General features: G+C 36.4%; 2 protein-coding genes across 2 annotated transcripts; one reads left to right on the top strand and one right to left on the bottom strand.

Moving 5' to 3' along the window:
- The first annotated feature begins 845 nt into the window (after positions 1-845).
- LOC137834129 (uncharacterized) lies at positions 846-1516 on the top strand. The gene is made up of 2 exons (XM_068642192.1): positions 846-902; positions 974-1516. Exons 1-2 carry the CDS (start codon positions 846-848, stop codon positions 1514-1516), a joined length of 600 nt encoding a protein of 199 aa, XP_068498293.1.
- A 1973-nt stretch (positions 1517-3489) lies between these two features.
- Positions 3490-9661, bottom strand: LOC137835296 (uncharacterized). Its single transcript, XM_068643745.1, has 7 exons — positions 7896-9661; positions 5891-5981; positions 5315-5472; positions 5182-5233; positions 5005-5087; positions 4738-4831; positions 3490-4428 (listed from the first exon to the last, which is right to left on the bottom strand). Exons 1-7 carry the CDS (start codon positions 9165-9167, stop codon positions 3830-3832), a joined length of 2349 nt encoding a protein of 782 aa, XP_068499846.1. The 5' UTR covers positions 9168-9661; the 3' UTR covers positions 3490-3829.
- Positions 9662-16308: the final 6647 nt, after the last annotated feature.

A 16308-nucleotide genomic window follows, 5' to 3' on the forward strand; every position in this document is an offset into this window, starting at 1 on the left:
AGCCACTGGAAGAGATACGACCCGTAAGGATCACGTTCCAGGGGTGAGTTGCATGCATGGCACGTGAACAGCTAGGGCACAACCAGGACGGATGGCCCCATAGATTAGGTGCATGAGTTGGTACCCAGGTGGTCATCCCGTCAGAGGTTGCACTTCAGTAAGGGAGCATTAAGCGTTAGATTGCCCTAAGAGTGGGTGATAGCGGCGCTAAGGCACTCCCTTAGTAAACCTAATTATGGTTAGCGGAAATAGTGGAAACCTTAGAGTATATAAAGGGTATTATCAAACCTAATAAGGTACGCACAGTTTTACGCGATTCATATGCAGCTTTATGCTACACACACAGGGAGCTTTCTACAGCTTACCTTTGGTGTTTCCTAGCCCTACACTGACTTGAGCGTCGGAGTATAAACGGCCTCTAGAGCGCCCTTTGTCTTTGCTTTTTCAGGTGTTTGATCAAGAAAAGGCACAAACGAAAGCAGGAGAACGGGGCACCTCGAGCTTTCACCGCAGATAATTGGGTGGGGGTGGTCTGCACGACAAGAGGAGGGGCGAGGAGTCATCGATCATTGACTTAGGAGACGATGCATACTCCCAGGGTAAGCCTATATCCAACCTTGGGGGAGGAGTCAATGCAGGTTTGCTTGGTCGAAGGAGGAGATACCTGGATGACGCCCTACAAGCGCTACCTTGCTGACAGGATACTCCCGTTGGAACCCACAGAATCCAGGAAAATCAAGAAAAATTCTGCCAAGTACACTCTCATTGATTGATGGAGAGCTGTTCAAGCATGGGTTCACGATCCGATCTTGGTATGCGTAAGCGGATACCAATGCATACGGATAATGGCAGAGCTCCACGAAGGGATATGTGGGAATCACATCGGTGGACGCATCAACTGGGTAAGTTATGCTCAGAAGTTGGAATAAAGCAGGTGTTCAAATCAGTCGAGCACCCCTAGACGAATGGGCAGGTCGAGTCTGCCAATAGAGTCCTGCTCAGAGGTCTGAAGAGAAAACTCGAGAAGGCCAAAGGAACATGGGCAGAGGAGGTTCCTAGAGTCGTGTGGGCCTACCACACCACTGCCCAATCCACCATTAGAGAGACACCCTTCAGCTTGGTGTATGGGTCGGACGCGATGATCCCAGTGGAAATCGAGGAGAGCTCGTCATGCTTCCTGAACTTTGTGGCTGAAGACTCCAATGAAGAAAGAAAGGTGAACCTGGACCTACTGGATGAATTCAAGGAGGAAGCAAGAATCAAAGCTAAAGCATTGAAGAGAAGGGTGGAGTATAATCATAGCTCGAAGTTGAAGCCTCGCCAGTTCCAGGTCGCCGACCTGGTGATGCAGAAGGCCCACCCATATCAGCTAGAAAACAAGTTGTCCCCCAAGTGGACTGGTCCTTTCAAAGTGACAGAAGCCCTTGGAAATGGGGCGTACAGGCTTGAGACGCTGGAGGGAGGCGTGATTCCTCGTACATGGAATGAGACCAACCTCAAGTTTTATTTCAGTTGAACAGTAACATTATACATAGTTCTTAGGGGACAGACACTCTTTTTCCCTTATAAGGGTTTTTTAATGAGGTCACACAGTAAATTTCGATTAAAGTATTCTCGAGTGTTAGTACAACGCAGTTACGAACCTGTTTACTTGCGTTAGAGGTTTCGAGAGGGGAAGTCATAGGGAACGCCTCCCCCTCGAGTGAGAACGCCAAGGTTGAACAAAATGGTTCACCAGTGAAATCCTCCTCGCCTTTAAGCGAAGACGAGGTCAGTTTTGAACTAGTTCCCTTGCGTTAGAGGTCTCGGGAGCGAGAAAGGTATGTTCGCAGAGAACACCCCCCGTGAGTGAGAACGCTAAGGTCGAACGAAACAGTTCACCAGGGAAATCCTCCTTTGCCTTTGAGCGAAGATGAGGTTAGTGCTCGGGCGTAGTTGACTACTGGTGGACGTGGGGCCACGTAAGCTGGGTCCCACGAAGCGGCCAGGGCCAGCGCTTTGTAGACGGCACACCCAAGGTGTCGAGGAGTGGTCAGACCTCGGTCAAGTAAGGTGGGTCCCACAAGCAGTACACCCAGGGTGCCTCACAGATAGTACGCCCAGGGTGTCGAGGAGTGGTCAGGCATCGGCCATCAGGATATGCTGACGTGTCCTCGGACCTCGGCGAGTCAAACAGCGGAGCTGGGCCACGAGAGGTGGATCCCAGACCACACACCAGTTATCAGTTAGGGAGAAGCCTAAATCACAAGGGGCCCATACGTGTGGTGTGGATGACGCGTTCAGGCGTAACACAGGTAAAGAGCCACTGGAAAAGATATGACCCGTAAGGGTCACGTTCCAGGAGTGAGCTGCATGCATGGCACGTGAACAGCTAGGACACTCCAGGACAGATGGCCCCAGAGATTAGGTGCATGAGTTGGTACCCAGGTGGTCATCCCGTCAGAGGTTGCACTTCAGTAAGGGAGCCTTAAGTGCTAGATTGCCCTAAGAGTGGGTGATAGCGGCACTAAGGCACTCCCTCAGTAAACCTAATTATGGTTAGCGGAAACCGTGAAAATCCTAGAGTATATAAAGGGTATTATCAAACCTAATAAGGTACGCACAATTTTACGCGATTCATACGCAGCTTTATGCTACACACACAGGGAGCTTTCTACAACTTACCTTTGGTGTTTCCTAGCCCTACACTGACTTGAGCGTCGGAGTGCAAACAGCCTCTAAAGCACCCTTTGTCTTTGTTTTTTTAGGTGTTTGATCAAGAAAAGGAACGAATGTAGATGCGCGAGGATAATCGAGTCAATCGGCAAGAACCGTATCTAAAATTAGTTTCTATTTAATGATTATTTTTGTAGATAAAGTTTATAAAATGTCTCTAATTTAGTCAAATAGTAACTAATAATTTTAGTGTCTATAATTAGTTTTTATTTAGTGATTTTCTAGTAATGAATTATTTCTTCGTTAACATTAATTAAGATTTTTTTAATTAATGTTAATCAAGATATTTTATTTATTCTAATGAACCTATTATTTGGTCTATATAAGTTAGAATTTCTTAGTTAATATTGATAAAAAAAATATACTTTTTTATTAATATTGTTGTGATTTGTATTTAGTAGTAATTGAAATACTTAATATATTAAATGAGTACACTAAAATTTAATAAATTTGTACCACCTTATCAAAAAAAATATGTTAAAACCAAAACAATTCAAAAATAAAAACAATTAAATTTTCTAAAAAATATAAAATTCTCTGCCGAACATATCATAAAAAATCCTCATCCTTAAATAACTTTGCTGAAAAATGTGAAAGTTATGTTTATTAAAATAACTGGTCTGAAATATATTTGTGGCTGTTGCTGTTTAGATCTGTAGAATATAGCACGTCATGTTATGATTATGTAAAATTTCTGGACTGAATAATGCTGCTTTATTGAGATTGATTAAGTTTGACAAAATGTAGAAATCAATAAAACTGGAGAAAAAAATGTGTAAAAGAATCGTGATTTCTAATTTCAATAAGCTTTAACGTTGCTTGCGTTACTCTACAATTGCCGATTACATCCATCGGTTTCTAAATTTCCTGGTGTAACTTTTTTTTTGTCTTTTTTTTTTGTTTGACAATGTTTCCCCTTTATCCCCGGAGTGCCTGAACGCACAAGAACAAGAAAAGAAAATAAATGAACCCCGCTAATATTACAAATCTCACCCACTTTTTTCTGTACAGGTTTCTCACCAACAAATGGAGAAGGTGAACTCAACAGCCTTCTGAGCAGATATCATCAACTCATTCTCAGCCATGGTCGTGAGCATGTTCATTGTTTCACCTCTTATATCCGAAGTGGCAATCCAAAATTTTGGAAAGTTCTAATTTCCCCTCGAAGGCCGGCAGTTACAATCACCATACCCCAGGCTGACATTTTTTGACTTGCCCCATTAGAGAAATCCATACTGACACGAGGGCTTTGGTTTCTTGCAGCCAGAAGAAGCTTTTCCTCTGGCCATGTTGCAGAAATTCTATCAAAAAAGTAACTATTTGTGGCACTTGCAATGGTTGCATGGCGTGGACTATTGTTGTAACAAGATGCAGGTCTTGAACCCTCGGTGACAAAGTTTTCCTCTACAGGGGTAGGAGGATGATTGGCTGATGAGACTTCATCGGCGTTGTTATCAAGCTCGGGTTGTTCTCCAGAAAATGTATCATGCATGTCCCATGCATCACCCATACCAGGCCAGGGAATGGCCACTGACACGTCTTTACAGTGAAAATGTTCATATGATCGTGTGACAGTGACGCCTTTGCTTCTGTTAGGCCTGCAATCAGCCTCATTTTTCCAGATGTATACATGGGAGTCCTCACTTGCTGCAACAACATATTTACCATTTGTTGTGAGGGATGCTGAAATTGGGCTAGTTGCATTCCGAAAGCCTGCACAAAACTTTCATCAGTTTGATCAGCAGCAAGGAAATAAGAATACTGAATACTTGTTGCCATTTTAGACTAAGTTGATAAGCTAGCAAGACCGCAACCTTTTCATCTGTCCAAATAAATATACCATATACGTCTGATAAGAAAGAGACAAATATCCTCCCACTCCACAAAAACATAAATAAAAATAATCAATTTTTTCTTTGACCATAGAATTAATAAAACAAATTTTGATGCAGATAAAAGCAGTGTACCAAATGGTTTGTTATACTATGTTTAAAGAAATTTTCACTTGATATAACTACATACCTTTAAACTTATGAATCAGATCAACACCATCAACCACCCGTATTCTTGAGTCAGCAGATGTGATAAGTACTTCTGATGAACTACCAGGGGCAAACTGTTCAAAAAGTTCAGATAGGAAGACAAACACAAAGTCAAAGCAAATCCACTGTGTACGCCCTCCTATTTTATTTTACTTTACTTTTTCCCCATTCAATGTTTTGGATGGATACAAAAAAAAAGCAGTTTATCTCATAAAGCACAGCAGTAAATCATTATTCATTACATTACCTGGAAACCAGTAATTTTCTTATGATGTGATTTCTTTTTCTTGTTTTGCAGGTTGATCTGACTTTTCTGTTGCAACTTATTTTCTGAATGAAAAAACAAAACGATAATCAGTGGCCCCACAATCACCAGAATATAGGTAAATAGACAGTTTTAAAAATAAAAAGCATCTCACAATACCAGATGTATTATATAAATGGCAGCTACCCTTGTATGAACCAACCAGTGCACCCTGCACAGACAATTTAACTGAGTTGAACATAAAATTGTACTTCTGAGTGTTCAAAAAGATGCATATTAGCCTAAGACCAACCTGACCATCAGGTGTATAACAAGCAGCAGTGACCATCTCATGCAGATCTGTCCAATCAACAACTTGTCGATCAGGAATGCTCCATATGCGAACCTTAGCATCCAAAGATCCACTAATGAAGTATCTATCATCAACAGGATTAAACTGGATGCAAGTTACTGTGCCAGAGAGAAAGAAAGATAGAAGCAGAAGTCTTTAATTAGCAAAGAACAAAAACGGTGGCAGTAGGGAGGTAAGGGGATTAAAATCTAATCCACCCTAATTGACATCAAAGAAGAACTCTTGAACAATTAGTACCATTTGCAGTAGAGACAATATTTTAATAAAATTGCATGTATGCCACAATGTGATTACCCAATCCTCAAAAAAGGGATATCTCGAAGAATATTGGATAGGGATAGGATGAACTTAGAATCAGATAAAGTTTTTAGTAGGGAACAGGGAGAATAAACAATCATAAAAAGTAAAAACACATAAAAGTATGCGAGTGATCTGTCATTGACCTTAATTAATCCATATGACTTCCACTCAGATTAAGGGAGAGTATTGCAATATGTAATAACTGCATTTACTCACCATAGTCACTGTGTGAAAATATTTTCAAACAAGACTTGCTAGACAGATGCCAAAGCCGCACAGTTTTGTCCATTGAAGATGAGAGCAAGTGCTGAGCAAAATTGGGGGGAAAAAGTATTAAAAGGATGATCACATGCATTTTAACTCATTTGTAGAATAGATTGCACAGCTTTTTCACAAATATTGAAATTTTAAAGATTTATCAACAGACATTAATAATAAAGATCTCTAAATAAATAAATATAAGATATCTCCAATGGAAGATTTTCAAAGACAACATTTTGGCCTGCAATAAATATCAATCATTACAATTCATCCATAAAATTTCAATCACTCCAAAAGGTGCTCATCCTATTCCCACATTATTGTGACTCTATCCATAAGGAATAACTCAAACAAGGATACTGAGGTTTATGATGTGTTTTGGTATGCTTCCACTCCCGTAGATAATAATGGGAAGTACAGGAAATGAAAAAATCAAGTAAAAAATTTAAAAAGTTAAAGATGGTTTCATTAAACAATATAAATTGCAACCAGTTTCTAATATTGTCTATTTCTCTATTTTTGGGTTTGAACCATTTCTCTATTATTGGGTTTGAACTAGTTCAACAACAAATATTATTGGGCACATGTAGAAAAATTATTTATAAATTCTGAACAAAATATAAGGAAAGGGGGAGATAAATACAGATTTCTTATTAGGAAAAAGAGATAGGATTACAGCAACTTAGTTTAGAAATGCTTTTGAGCAGTCTTTGCGTTTGACTTAGAAACTGATCAAATGGGAACTGGCTTTTAAATTTAACTGGTTAGTATTAACAATTTTAATTAAGACCTCTGTACCTAATTAGTCAATATCTTTTTTTTTTCTTTTTTTAAAGTTTAGCAAACATTACTATAAACTTACATAGGAAACAATGAAAAATGACCACTAGATAAGATTAAAACAAAAATCAAATCTCAATGATTTATCACAATGGCATTAATGATCCAAAAGCACTCCCATGTTACAAACAAGATCCTAAGCACGTTACTGACTGGCAGATATTCTGTGTCTCTTGAGCAGTAAATTTTAGATCTCATTTGCAGATTTCATCTTAAAATCAATTGACATTAAGTGAAAACAAATATATAAGTCACATCCTAAGAATTGAGGCAAGCCATATAGAACTTCCCAACATTTGTTTCTTCATGGCCAATCCAAACTATCTCCACATGTACTGTTTCACTATAGTTATTGCTGGAAAAATTGGATATGCCCAGAGAGATTTTACTGACAAAGTAGCTATTAATTATAATACAATATTGAACAAAAATGTCATCCTGTAGTTTTACAAGTTACCTTCCTAAATTACCGTTTATAAACTCCATTCTAAAGAATGCCAAGAATAGCAATGTAATTCCATAGGAGAAATAGATTGATTTATACCCATTAAAATCAAAACTTTATAAACCAAAACATCGAGTTGACAGGGAGGGTGTAGGAAAAAGAAAAAGAAAAGTGTCCAGAAACCTTCTCATTGGGCCAGAACTTTATCCACATGATCCAACAATACATATTACAAGACTCAACCCAAACTAAAAATAGCCTAGTAGCACATGAACTGCACATAAATACCCTTCAATGTAATAGCCAGAAAACACTAAACAAAATAATGGTAGAACCTCACTCAATAAGATAATCATTATTGCCTAAATTGTATATAAAACATAACCGATAACACAATTTAAAATCCATATTTTTTATCCCTTGATGCCTTTTCCACCACTTAAAAACTGTCCTACAACCATCAATTATCTAAGAATGTCAGTCAAACCTTTCTGATATACAGATGCAGCAGAAAAATCACTCTAACAGTTCAGAAAATGCGAATTGTTCAGTTAACAGAAAAATGAATAATGTACAGAAGCATATCTAACAGAGGAGTGCAAAATAATCTTTACAGTTATACTGACACATTGAAATTGAACACTTTTCTAGAACTAAAGAACATTGGAAGCTAACCTGAGACTTAGACCATGAGAGGTCAAGCACATCATGCAGATGTCCCTTAAAGGAGCAGACGGGTTTGTCAGTGAGTGCAAACACGGTCTGCGGAACGACAAACTGGTCGAGGCTCAAGGACTTCCTACTCACACTGGACCTCCCCTTCCTCTTCCTCTCCACGTCCCTGAGCGGAGATAGCATTGCCGCAGCCGTGGGCTCCGGCGACCCATTCACCACCAAAAACATATTCACATTCCCCCCATCCTCCCCCTTCTCCCTATCCAGCAGCAGCAGCTCCCCCTTCCTCTCCCCCTCCACCACCTGCCACACATGAATCACACAATCCTCACCAGCACTCGCCAAATACTTCCCATCCAAACTGAACTTAATGCTCCAAATAGACCCACTATGCGCCTGAATCTCCTGGCTCTTGTAAAGCGCCGTCACCTCCTTGCAACTCTTCCCATACTGCTTCACTCTCACCCTCTCCGGACCGTGAAACGCCGCGTCTTGGCTGTCGTCCGTGGCGGAGCTGGACCGCCGGCCGCCCTTCTCCGACGAGGTGTCCCTCTCATCACTGCTCCGTCGATCCCTGTACCCCGCGACGGAGCTCGCCACACTCTTGATACTCTTCAACCACCCCCCTCCTTTCTTCTTCACCTTGGAGCCACTCGCATTGGAATCGACACAAGCCTCTTCAACATTCTGCCTCCGCATTAGCTCCTGAACGATGGGGGAGTGCCCCACCGTCATCTCGAACTCCTCCATCGTCAAGTGCCGACCGGTGGCAACCTCCCGCAGATTCTCCCAATCGTTCACCACGAACTCCTTCCCGTTGTCGAGATCGCGTATAGTGCAGAGCTCTTCGGTCGGAGGCTTGGGGTTTGGAGGCCTATGATTGGCGGCGGTGGAGGAGGAGGTGGCGGCGGCGGCAGTTGTCTTGTCGGATTTGGATCGGATTGGGGAGAGGCGATCGCGTGGGACAGGGTGAGGGTTTTGGCGCGTGAGGGAGGAGAGGCCGAGTGATAGAAGCAGGCGCGTGCGGCGCTCGGAGACAGAGGAGGGTTGGGAGATCCATATGTCGTAGTTGTTGGTTAGGGGGAAATTGGGAAGTGTGTCGTTTGGATGGTGTTGGGCGTCGTTCTCGGTTTCGTCGTTGTCGGAGTTGGAGTTGGAGCATGAGCAGGAGGATGAGAGAGAGAGTAAACGGTCGTGTGAGTCGTAGAAACAGTCTTGGTCTTGGTGGTCTTGTTCTTCTTCGTCTTCCTCTTCTCCCAGGGCTTTGCTCATGGTTCGTAGCAACGATGAGGGTTCAGAAGATTGGGATTGGGATTGGGATTGGGCATTCCCATTGGCAATGAAAATGCCCAATCGATCCGATGAGTGAGAGCGATTAGATCCGAAGCGAATGAGATGCAATAGAGAAGAAGCACATAATAAGAGTAATGTGAGAGAGAAAGCAGAAAGCAGAAATTAGTTTTGGGTTCTACAGAGCCTACGCTATTGCTATTGCTATCTCTATGCTATGCTCTGCTAGCACACAACGCAGGCACCATCAATTTTCTTTTTCCTTTTTTCTTTTTCGACTCTTTCATCATATAATCAATGCATCTACCTCTCTCTCTCTCTCTCTCCCTCGCCGTTTTGTTTTCGCTTGCTTTGTCTGTGTTTTGTGCGCCCTTTTCTCTCTTTGGACTTCCAACTACTAACAAATAACAATTTCCATTCGGTCAGGGACTCCTCACTGCCTAACGTTATTTCTTCTTTCTTTCCTAACTACTTTTAACAAATAACAAAACCCAAACCCTTTTTAAACTCTTTTTTTAATATAAAACAAATTTAATCAATTATTTCTCATTTTAACTCATTATATCATGCGCGTTACGTCATTCTCATATTATCGTTTACCACTTTAAAACAACGTCAAAACTTTACATTTTACGAACTACAAAATATTTATACAATATTCAAATACTTATGACGTCATAATAATATATATATATATATATATTACCCATGCTCCTTTAATTACCTTGTCTATTTATACACTGAAATCTAACGAGACGTGCAAAATTAGTATTAATCTTTCAATGATCAAGAACCCAGACCACGTCTTCACCTGGCTGTTATGACTTTTTTGTCAAAAATAAAGGGTGCTTTTGACTTTAAATTTTCCTACTACTTCTTTTTTATTAAATTGATGTCAGGAATAAATCGACTGTGCCTCGTTTTATATATTAATTAAAAGAAAATAATTATATAAAGCATATTAGGTTTATTTTAGCCATTTGTCTACCACATTATAATAGTAGAATAGATCATGATATCATTGCAATTTGTCAGCACTTTCATTTTAAAATGAGGTAAATTGTTTTCCTTTTCTTTCAAAAATATAAAATGTTTTATTTTATTTTATTTTCTTAAAACGATTCATAATTCAATCTGTAGCTTCTAATGTATGTTATGAAGGCAAAAAGACAAAAAAGCCCTCTCTCTATAATTTTGTCATGAACATGTTCCATGCCTGGAGCTGATTCCCACCAACAATCCCATTTGCATCGTTGTTAGCTAAATATTAATTTCAATGTCAGATTTTCTTCTCATCTATACACACAATAATTTTGAAAAAAAAAAATATATATAATTTATGCCATTTAAAATATTTAAAGAAAATAAAATGAAAAAGGTACACGCATGACAGAGATTTATTTGAATGATCTTGCATTGGTGTGGCATGAATATTATTATATAGTATATAGTTAGGCACATAAGCATGATTTTCCACGATTAAGTTGAAAGTAACAAGGGTGTAGAAAATAGATCTCCAGCAACAAAAGTTTTGATGTTCCTCAAATTGTCCCTTCAACAGTTTGTGTTCCTCAAAGTGTGTTGCATTTTAGTGAGGCACTATAATTGTGTCTTGGATTAGCACTCAACAACACCTTTGTTTTATTTTTGAGATTTCAAAGCTAGCATCACAAGAGAGGAATTTTAGGAACATTTGATTATACTAACTGGGGACAAATTGAAAAGGTAAAGGTGTGTCATTATGTCATAAACACTGTAACTTTGAAAAGTGGTGACTTACAAGGCTCACCTGAATCATGCATAGGTAGGGATCACTAAACCTCTTTTCTATCATTAAGGATGATGTATTATTATATTCTTTGTTTTAATAAATTAATCTTCTATCTTTTACTTTTTTTTAACTTTTGATTATTGTTATTCTTATGTTAGTAAGATTATATTTCAAACCCTTCTTTTCTTTATCTTCTAACAATAATTCTAATTCTAATTAATTAGTGATACAGAAAATTATATATCAAACATTCATATTTTATATTATATAAGTGGTACAAATTTCACTTTTTAATATAATATTAAAAGTTAAAGTTTATTTTAACAAGAATTTAATAAATTTATTAAAATTAAGTTACTTATTATTGAATCGTTATCTATTATTCATAATATATATATTAAGTTAAACTTAAAATTTACTTCTTAAATGATTTTAAAAAATTCCAAAATTATTTTCTTGGTCATATGGATATGGAGGAGAAATATACATTATTAAAATAAATGGTACTCATCTTTCAATTATTATACCCAAACAATAAATAAATGGGTATGTTAATTAGCTTCATACTTATGTTAATTAGTTTCCTCGCATAGAATTTTATTTTTTTTAAATGATGACAGCTGCACGAGAACATTGAGAATTATTGGAACCATTATAGAATTTTAAACTGGTTTTATTCAATGAGTTGAAAGATTACAGGTGAGGAATTTTTAAGAAATAAAACCTTGTATGTGTAAGCTATATTATTAACTTATTGAAAATCTTGTAGTTTTCTGTAATTTCATTAAGAAAAACTTTGGAATAAATTAATGAGACTCTTCTTGCATTAACATCAAAATAAAATAAAATATAATAATAACTATATATTAATTAAGGATTCCTAAATATGAACTTTAGTAAAGCATTTCATATGTGGGAATTATGATAAACGAATATCGTTGACAAAAAATATGAGAAAATATTATTTACTGGGACTAAGTAAATTCACATATACTATAAAAGAAGATTGTAATTCCATTTTTTTATGTAATAATATATTTTAATTTTGATAAATTTATTTGCTAATTAATTAGAGAACATTTAAAATATTGTTTTTAAATTATGTTTTATTAAAGTTAATAATTTTCAATTATGTATCAATTTATGAAAAATATAAATATAAAAAAATGGCTAATTTCAGTGTATTAATTTCAATTGAATTTATAAATATAAATTTTGTATACTCATCGTCAGCATGACCATTAATTACATGGCATTCTCTGGCTGATTTATAATCCATTTTCTTCAACAAAAGTTTCTCTTGTTTCTTTCAGTTTTTGGTACACAATGATTGTAGCTGTAATTTCAATTTTTTTTATTATTAATTATTCCATTTCAAAAGAATTTAATATAAACTTAACCTAAACTGTATATAACAAGTTTTCAAGAACTAAATATATATATAGTTTGTTACATTTAAACTCAAAATTATATGTTTACAGATAAAAATGTTAATTCATTCTACATTAAAGCCTTTTTGAACCTTTAAAATTACCTCTTATTAACCCATTCTTGGCACACATGAAAGCACATCCACAAATAATAAAGTTGATTTTTTATTTATTTACTAAGTACAACACTATTTACTCTAACATGATGAACAAATAAGCTCTTTCTCTATATATAGTAATTAACATAACAAGAGTATCTGAATCTAGACATATTCCATAGGGTACAACATTATAGCAAGCACACTTTTAATTATGATACTTAAATGTTATAACATCAATCTATTATTATTGTTGTTGTTTTTATAGCTAATTAATAAAGTGATGCGTTTCATAGAAACTAATTAAGTGGTATTAATGGTCAATTATATCGCTTACAAGTTAATTTGTCTGTAAGTGAAGAGTTGGGGTGGTACAAAAATTGATAATAATATTAATTAATTAATTAATTACTTTACAGATCATGATAACATGGAAACATATAATGAGCAATCAAGGCGTAACAAGTGCAAAATAGTTCTACACATGGGAAATATTCTTGGGGTCGGAACTCACTTCACATTTATTCTCTTCTTCCTTCTCTTCCTTTTTCTTTTTTGCTTCCTCACACTTCTATGCTCTCTTCTTCTTCTTCTTTTCTCCCCATAGGAATGGTTCTTTTGTTTCTTGTAAGTTTGCAATTCAATCATAAAAAAGAATCTTCCTTTGTTCGCAACACTGAAAAAAAAAACACAGAATCAAGAACACAATTAAATACCCAAAGGATGTTCATGTGAAAAAATGCATATGTTATTTCAAAGTAAATATAAGATGTAAATAATTTGAATTATTCAATTTATATATTTATATATAGATGGAAATGTACAAGAGTTGGTTAACTTCACGTAATCCTTAAATTCAACGTAATAACAGTAAATTACAACTCAAGAACAGATGGAAGCATGTTGAAGAGAGAGAAAAGCATGTCTTGTTTTTTATTTGTTTCCTCCATGCATATGAAAGTGGTGTCCCAAAAGCACTTTGTCCTATGGTAAATGGTTTGAAGGGAAAAAGAAAGGTATAGAATATTATCATATATCCTATGAGAGATTATAAGTCTATTGCATTTTCTTTCTGTCGATCAAGAGAGAATGAAGAGATAGACAATGAAAATAATGATATTTACAATTTAATATATATGTATATGTATAGATTGGTGAATTGTATAATATAGTAACTATTTTAAAATAGAATAAAGAGAGATAAAAAAAATGTTATTATAAAAATGTAGTATAGAAATGTTAAACTAGGTGCAACATTCCTTGCATGTGTGAGGCAATGATTGAGTTCAGGTTGTAGGTTGTGGTCAAAGTAAAGCTTGCAAAGCTCACACGCTATGTATATTTGTATGATTTAGTTTTACCTATCTCTATTTGCCCTTTTTCAGCAGGCGAAAGAAGAAGATAGCTTCCTTTTTTAACTAAAGTAAACATTAAGTGCAACTTTAGTGAAATCCACAGATTATTAGCAGCTGGAAATAAGGCTTTGTGTTTGGTATAGGAAACCTTAGCTTTTACCTCTTTTTCTACTTCTTTTGCTTTTTTACCCCGTAATTTTTTGTTCCCTGATTTTATTAGCAGTTTAAAAAAAAAATTAACTTTCAATATACATCATATATGTGGAAGTTAAAAGTAGGGGTGGGTCAAACCTTATCTAAATTAAACATAGAAGTTACCCGTCAGGAACAAGTTTTAACTAACATAAACATAGAAGTTAGCTAAAATCAACTCTTATTTAAGTGAATCTAAGTGAATCGTAAAAACTAATAGCAAGGGTCAAATCCTAGTTAAGTTATTCATTCAATTATAAACCAATTTCCAGCTCCACAAATCATTCATGAATCCTCCTATGAAGTCAGTTATCAATCCAAAATTGGATAACTCTAAGACAAACTCAACAATTAACAACCAACTTAAACACAATCAAGAAGCAACTTAAACGAAAATAAAATCCAACAAATGAAACCAAAATGAAAAAAAAAATATTTTGATAAAGGAAGGGTTAAGCTTCAAACCTCCTCACTACCTCATTATTCCAAGCTTGGATTCCACCAATACAAAGGGAGCTAACTCTTCCAAGTCCTCCTTTACCATCACGAGAAGCGAAATATGGAGACCAACCAATGAATGATAACAACAACGAATCCAGCCATCAGACACAGTGATATGTGTGTTGAACCAAGTAGGTTCAAGCTTTGAAGAATCCAAACCCTTTGAAGGATGATGAAAGGCTGGATGTGCTTGTTGTTGCTGTGCTGTCTTTTTTATAGGATCTGGGGTAGATTTAATATGTAATCCTCTCTTGATTGAATCCAAAGCATAGACATTCTCAATCTTTTTAAAAAGGAAAGTGTTTTTCAAACTAAGTGAAAAACAACCTGTTGTTTTGTCGAAACAACCGATTGTTTTATACTTAGGTGTTTTTAGAAAAGGTTGAAAATTGTTTTAATGGTTGATTTGCTGTCAAAACCAAAACAACCGATTGATTCGTGGAAACAACCGATTGTTTGTTTTGGTACCATAACAAAAAACTGGTTTGTGCTTTGACTGAGCATTAAATGATTTTCTAACTGTTTACGCTCCAGTTTTTAATGCTTTGACTAATCTTTAAATGCAATTTATAGTTTGTTGAGATTATGCAACAAACAACTTTGTTTTAAATACAGTAAAACAGATTTGAGTTTTACACAAGTTTTTGAGATTTTGAAAAGTTGAGATTGCTTAGAGATTGAGTTTGATCAAAGAGAGTGAGCTAGGATTTTTTGCTTGTATTGATTTCAGATTCGTTCTGTAACAAGTGTAATCCTTTGTATCTTTTGAAAAGAACCTTGTGTGGTTGCTGAGAAGTGTTGTGTGTTCTTGAGGGGATCAAAATCAGCATTCTTAGTGTTGTGGTGTTGACCAAGAGAAGTGTGTGTCTTGAGAGGACCAAGGTCACTTCTTTGGTTGTGTTGTAAATGATCTAGGGTTGATTGCTTAGTGGATTTCCTCAGTGGTTTTTGAGAAGACTGGATGTAGCTCTGGGTTTAGAGTGAACCAGTATAAACCTCTGTGTGCATTCTCTCTATCCTTAATCTCTTTAAATTCAGTTTTGATATTTGCAAACTGGTATAAACAATCGATTGTTTCTGCGAAACAACCGATTGTTTTTCTGGTGATGTGCTTATTTGCTTTGTGTTTTGACAAACTGATTTCCTTATCAATTGTTTCTCGAAGTAATTTCATTCTTGTCTTAAAAGTTTGCGAAAACCCTCTTTAAACCATTCACACCCCCCCCCCCCGGCTCTAGTTTAAAGTCATACTTTCTAACAATGTGTGGTAAAAAATTGTATTAATTGCATGTTTACCTCTGCTACATCTGCTATTAATGGATCAGATTCTTCTAATCTTGAAAATTAAAATTGCCTTTAATGTTTGGTCAAATCAACATGTGAATCTGTACTTTTCTGTTTGACTGACAAAAATAGCTTTATGGTTCAAATTTGATTTCTTTTTCTATTTTGAAAACAACCCACACTAGGTCATCTTTGACCATGAACTTTGGCTATATAAAGGAATGAAACTAGCTGATGTTTTCACGTAAAACAACTTGTTGTTCTTCTCTTTCTCCACTCTAAAATCTTTCTGCAATGTGCAAAAGCTTGCTTCTGAGTTTAGCAATGGCTGGAACTCCTCCTTCAGCTAAGAGAATGAAATCCAGGGGTGTTAAGAGCAGTGGAAAACTTGAAGGGTGGTTTTCAGGAGATGTTGATCTTATCAACAAGTATATACTTGAAACAAGTAGAAAGAGTGTGAACACACCCAAGATGGTCTCTTTCAATTGGATG

This window comes from Phaseolus vulgaris, chromosome 5 (assembly GCF_000499845.2).
Source record: "Phaseolus vulgaris cultivar G19833 chromosome 5, P. vulgaris v2.0, whole genome shotgun sequence".
Lineage (NCBI taxonomy): Eukaryota > Viridiplantae > Streptophyta > Magnoliopsida > Fabales > Fabaceae > Phaseolus > Phaseolus vulgaris.

Coding starts and splice junctions, on each gene's coding strand:
- LOC137834129 (XM_068642192.1), top strand. CDS start 846: ATGGCAGAGCTCCACGAAGGGATATGTGGGAATCACATCGGTGGACGC. Junction 903..973: donor TCGGTGGACGCATCAACTGG/GTAAGTTATGCT, acceptor ACGAATGGGCAG/GTCGAGTCTGCCAATAGAGT.
- LOC137835296 (XM_068643745.1), bottom strand. CDS start 9,167: ATGAGCAAAGCCCTGGGAGAAGAGGAAGACGAAGAAGAACAAGACCAC. Junction 5,982..7,895: donor TCTCATGGTCTAAGTCTCAG/GTTAGCTTCCAA, acceptor AATTTTGCTCAG/CACTTGCTCTCATCTTCAAT. Junction 5,088..5,181: donor CCATTTATATAATACATCTG/GTATTGTGAGAT, acceptor TTTTTCATTCAG/AAAATAAGTTGCAACAGAAA.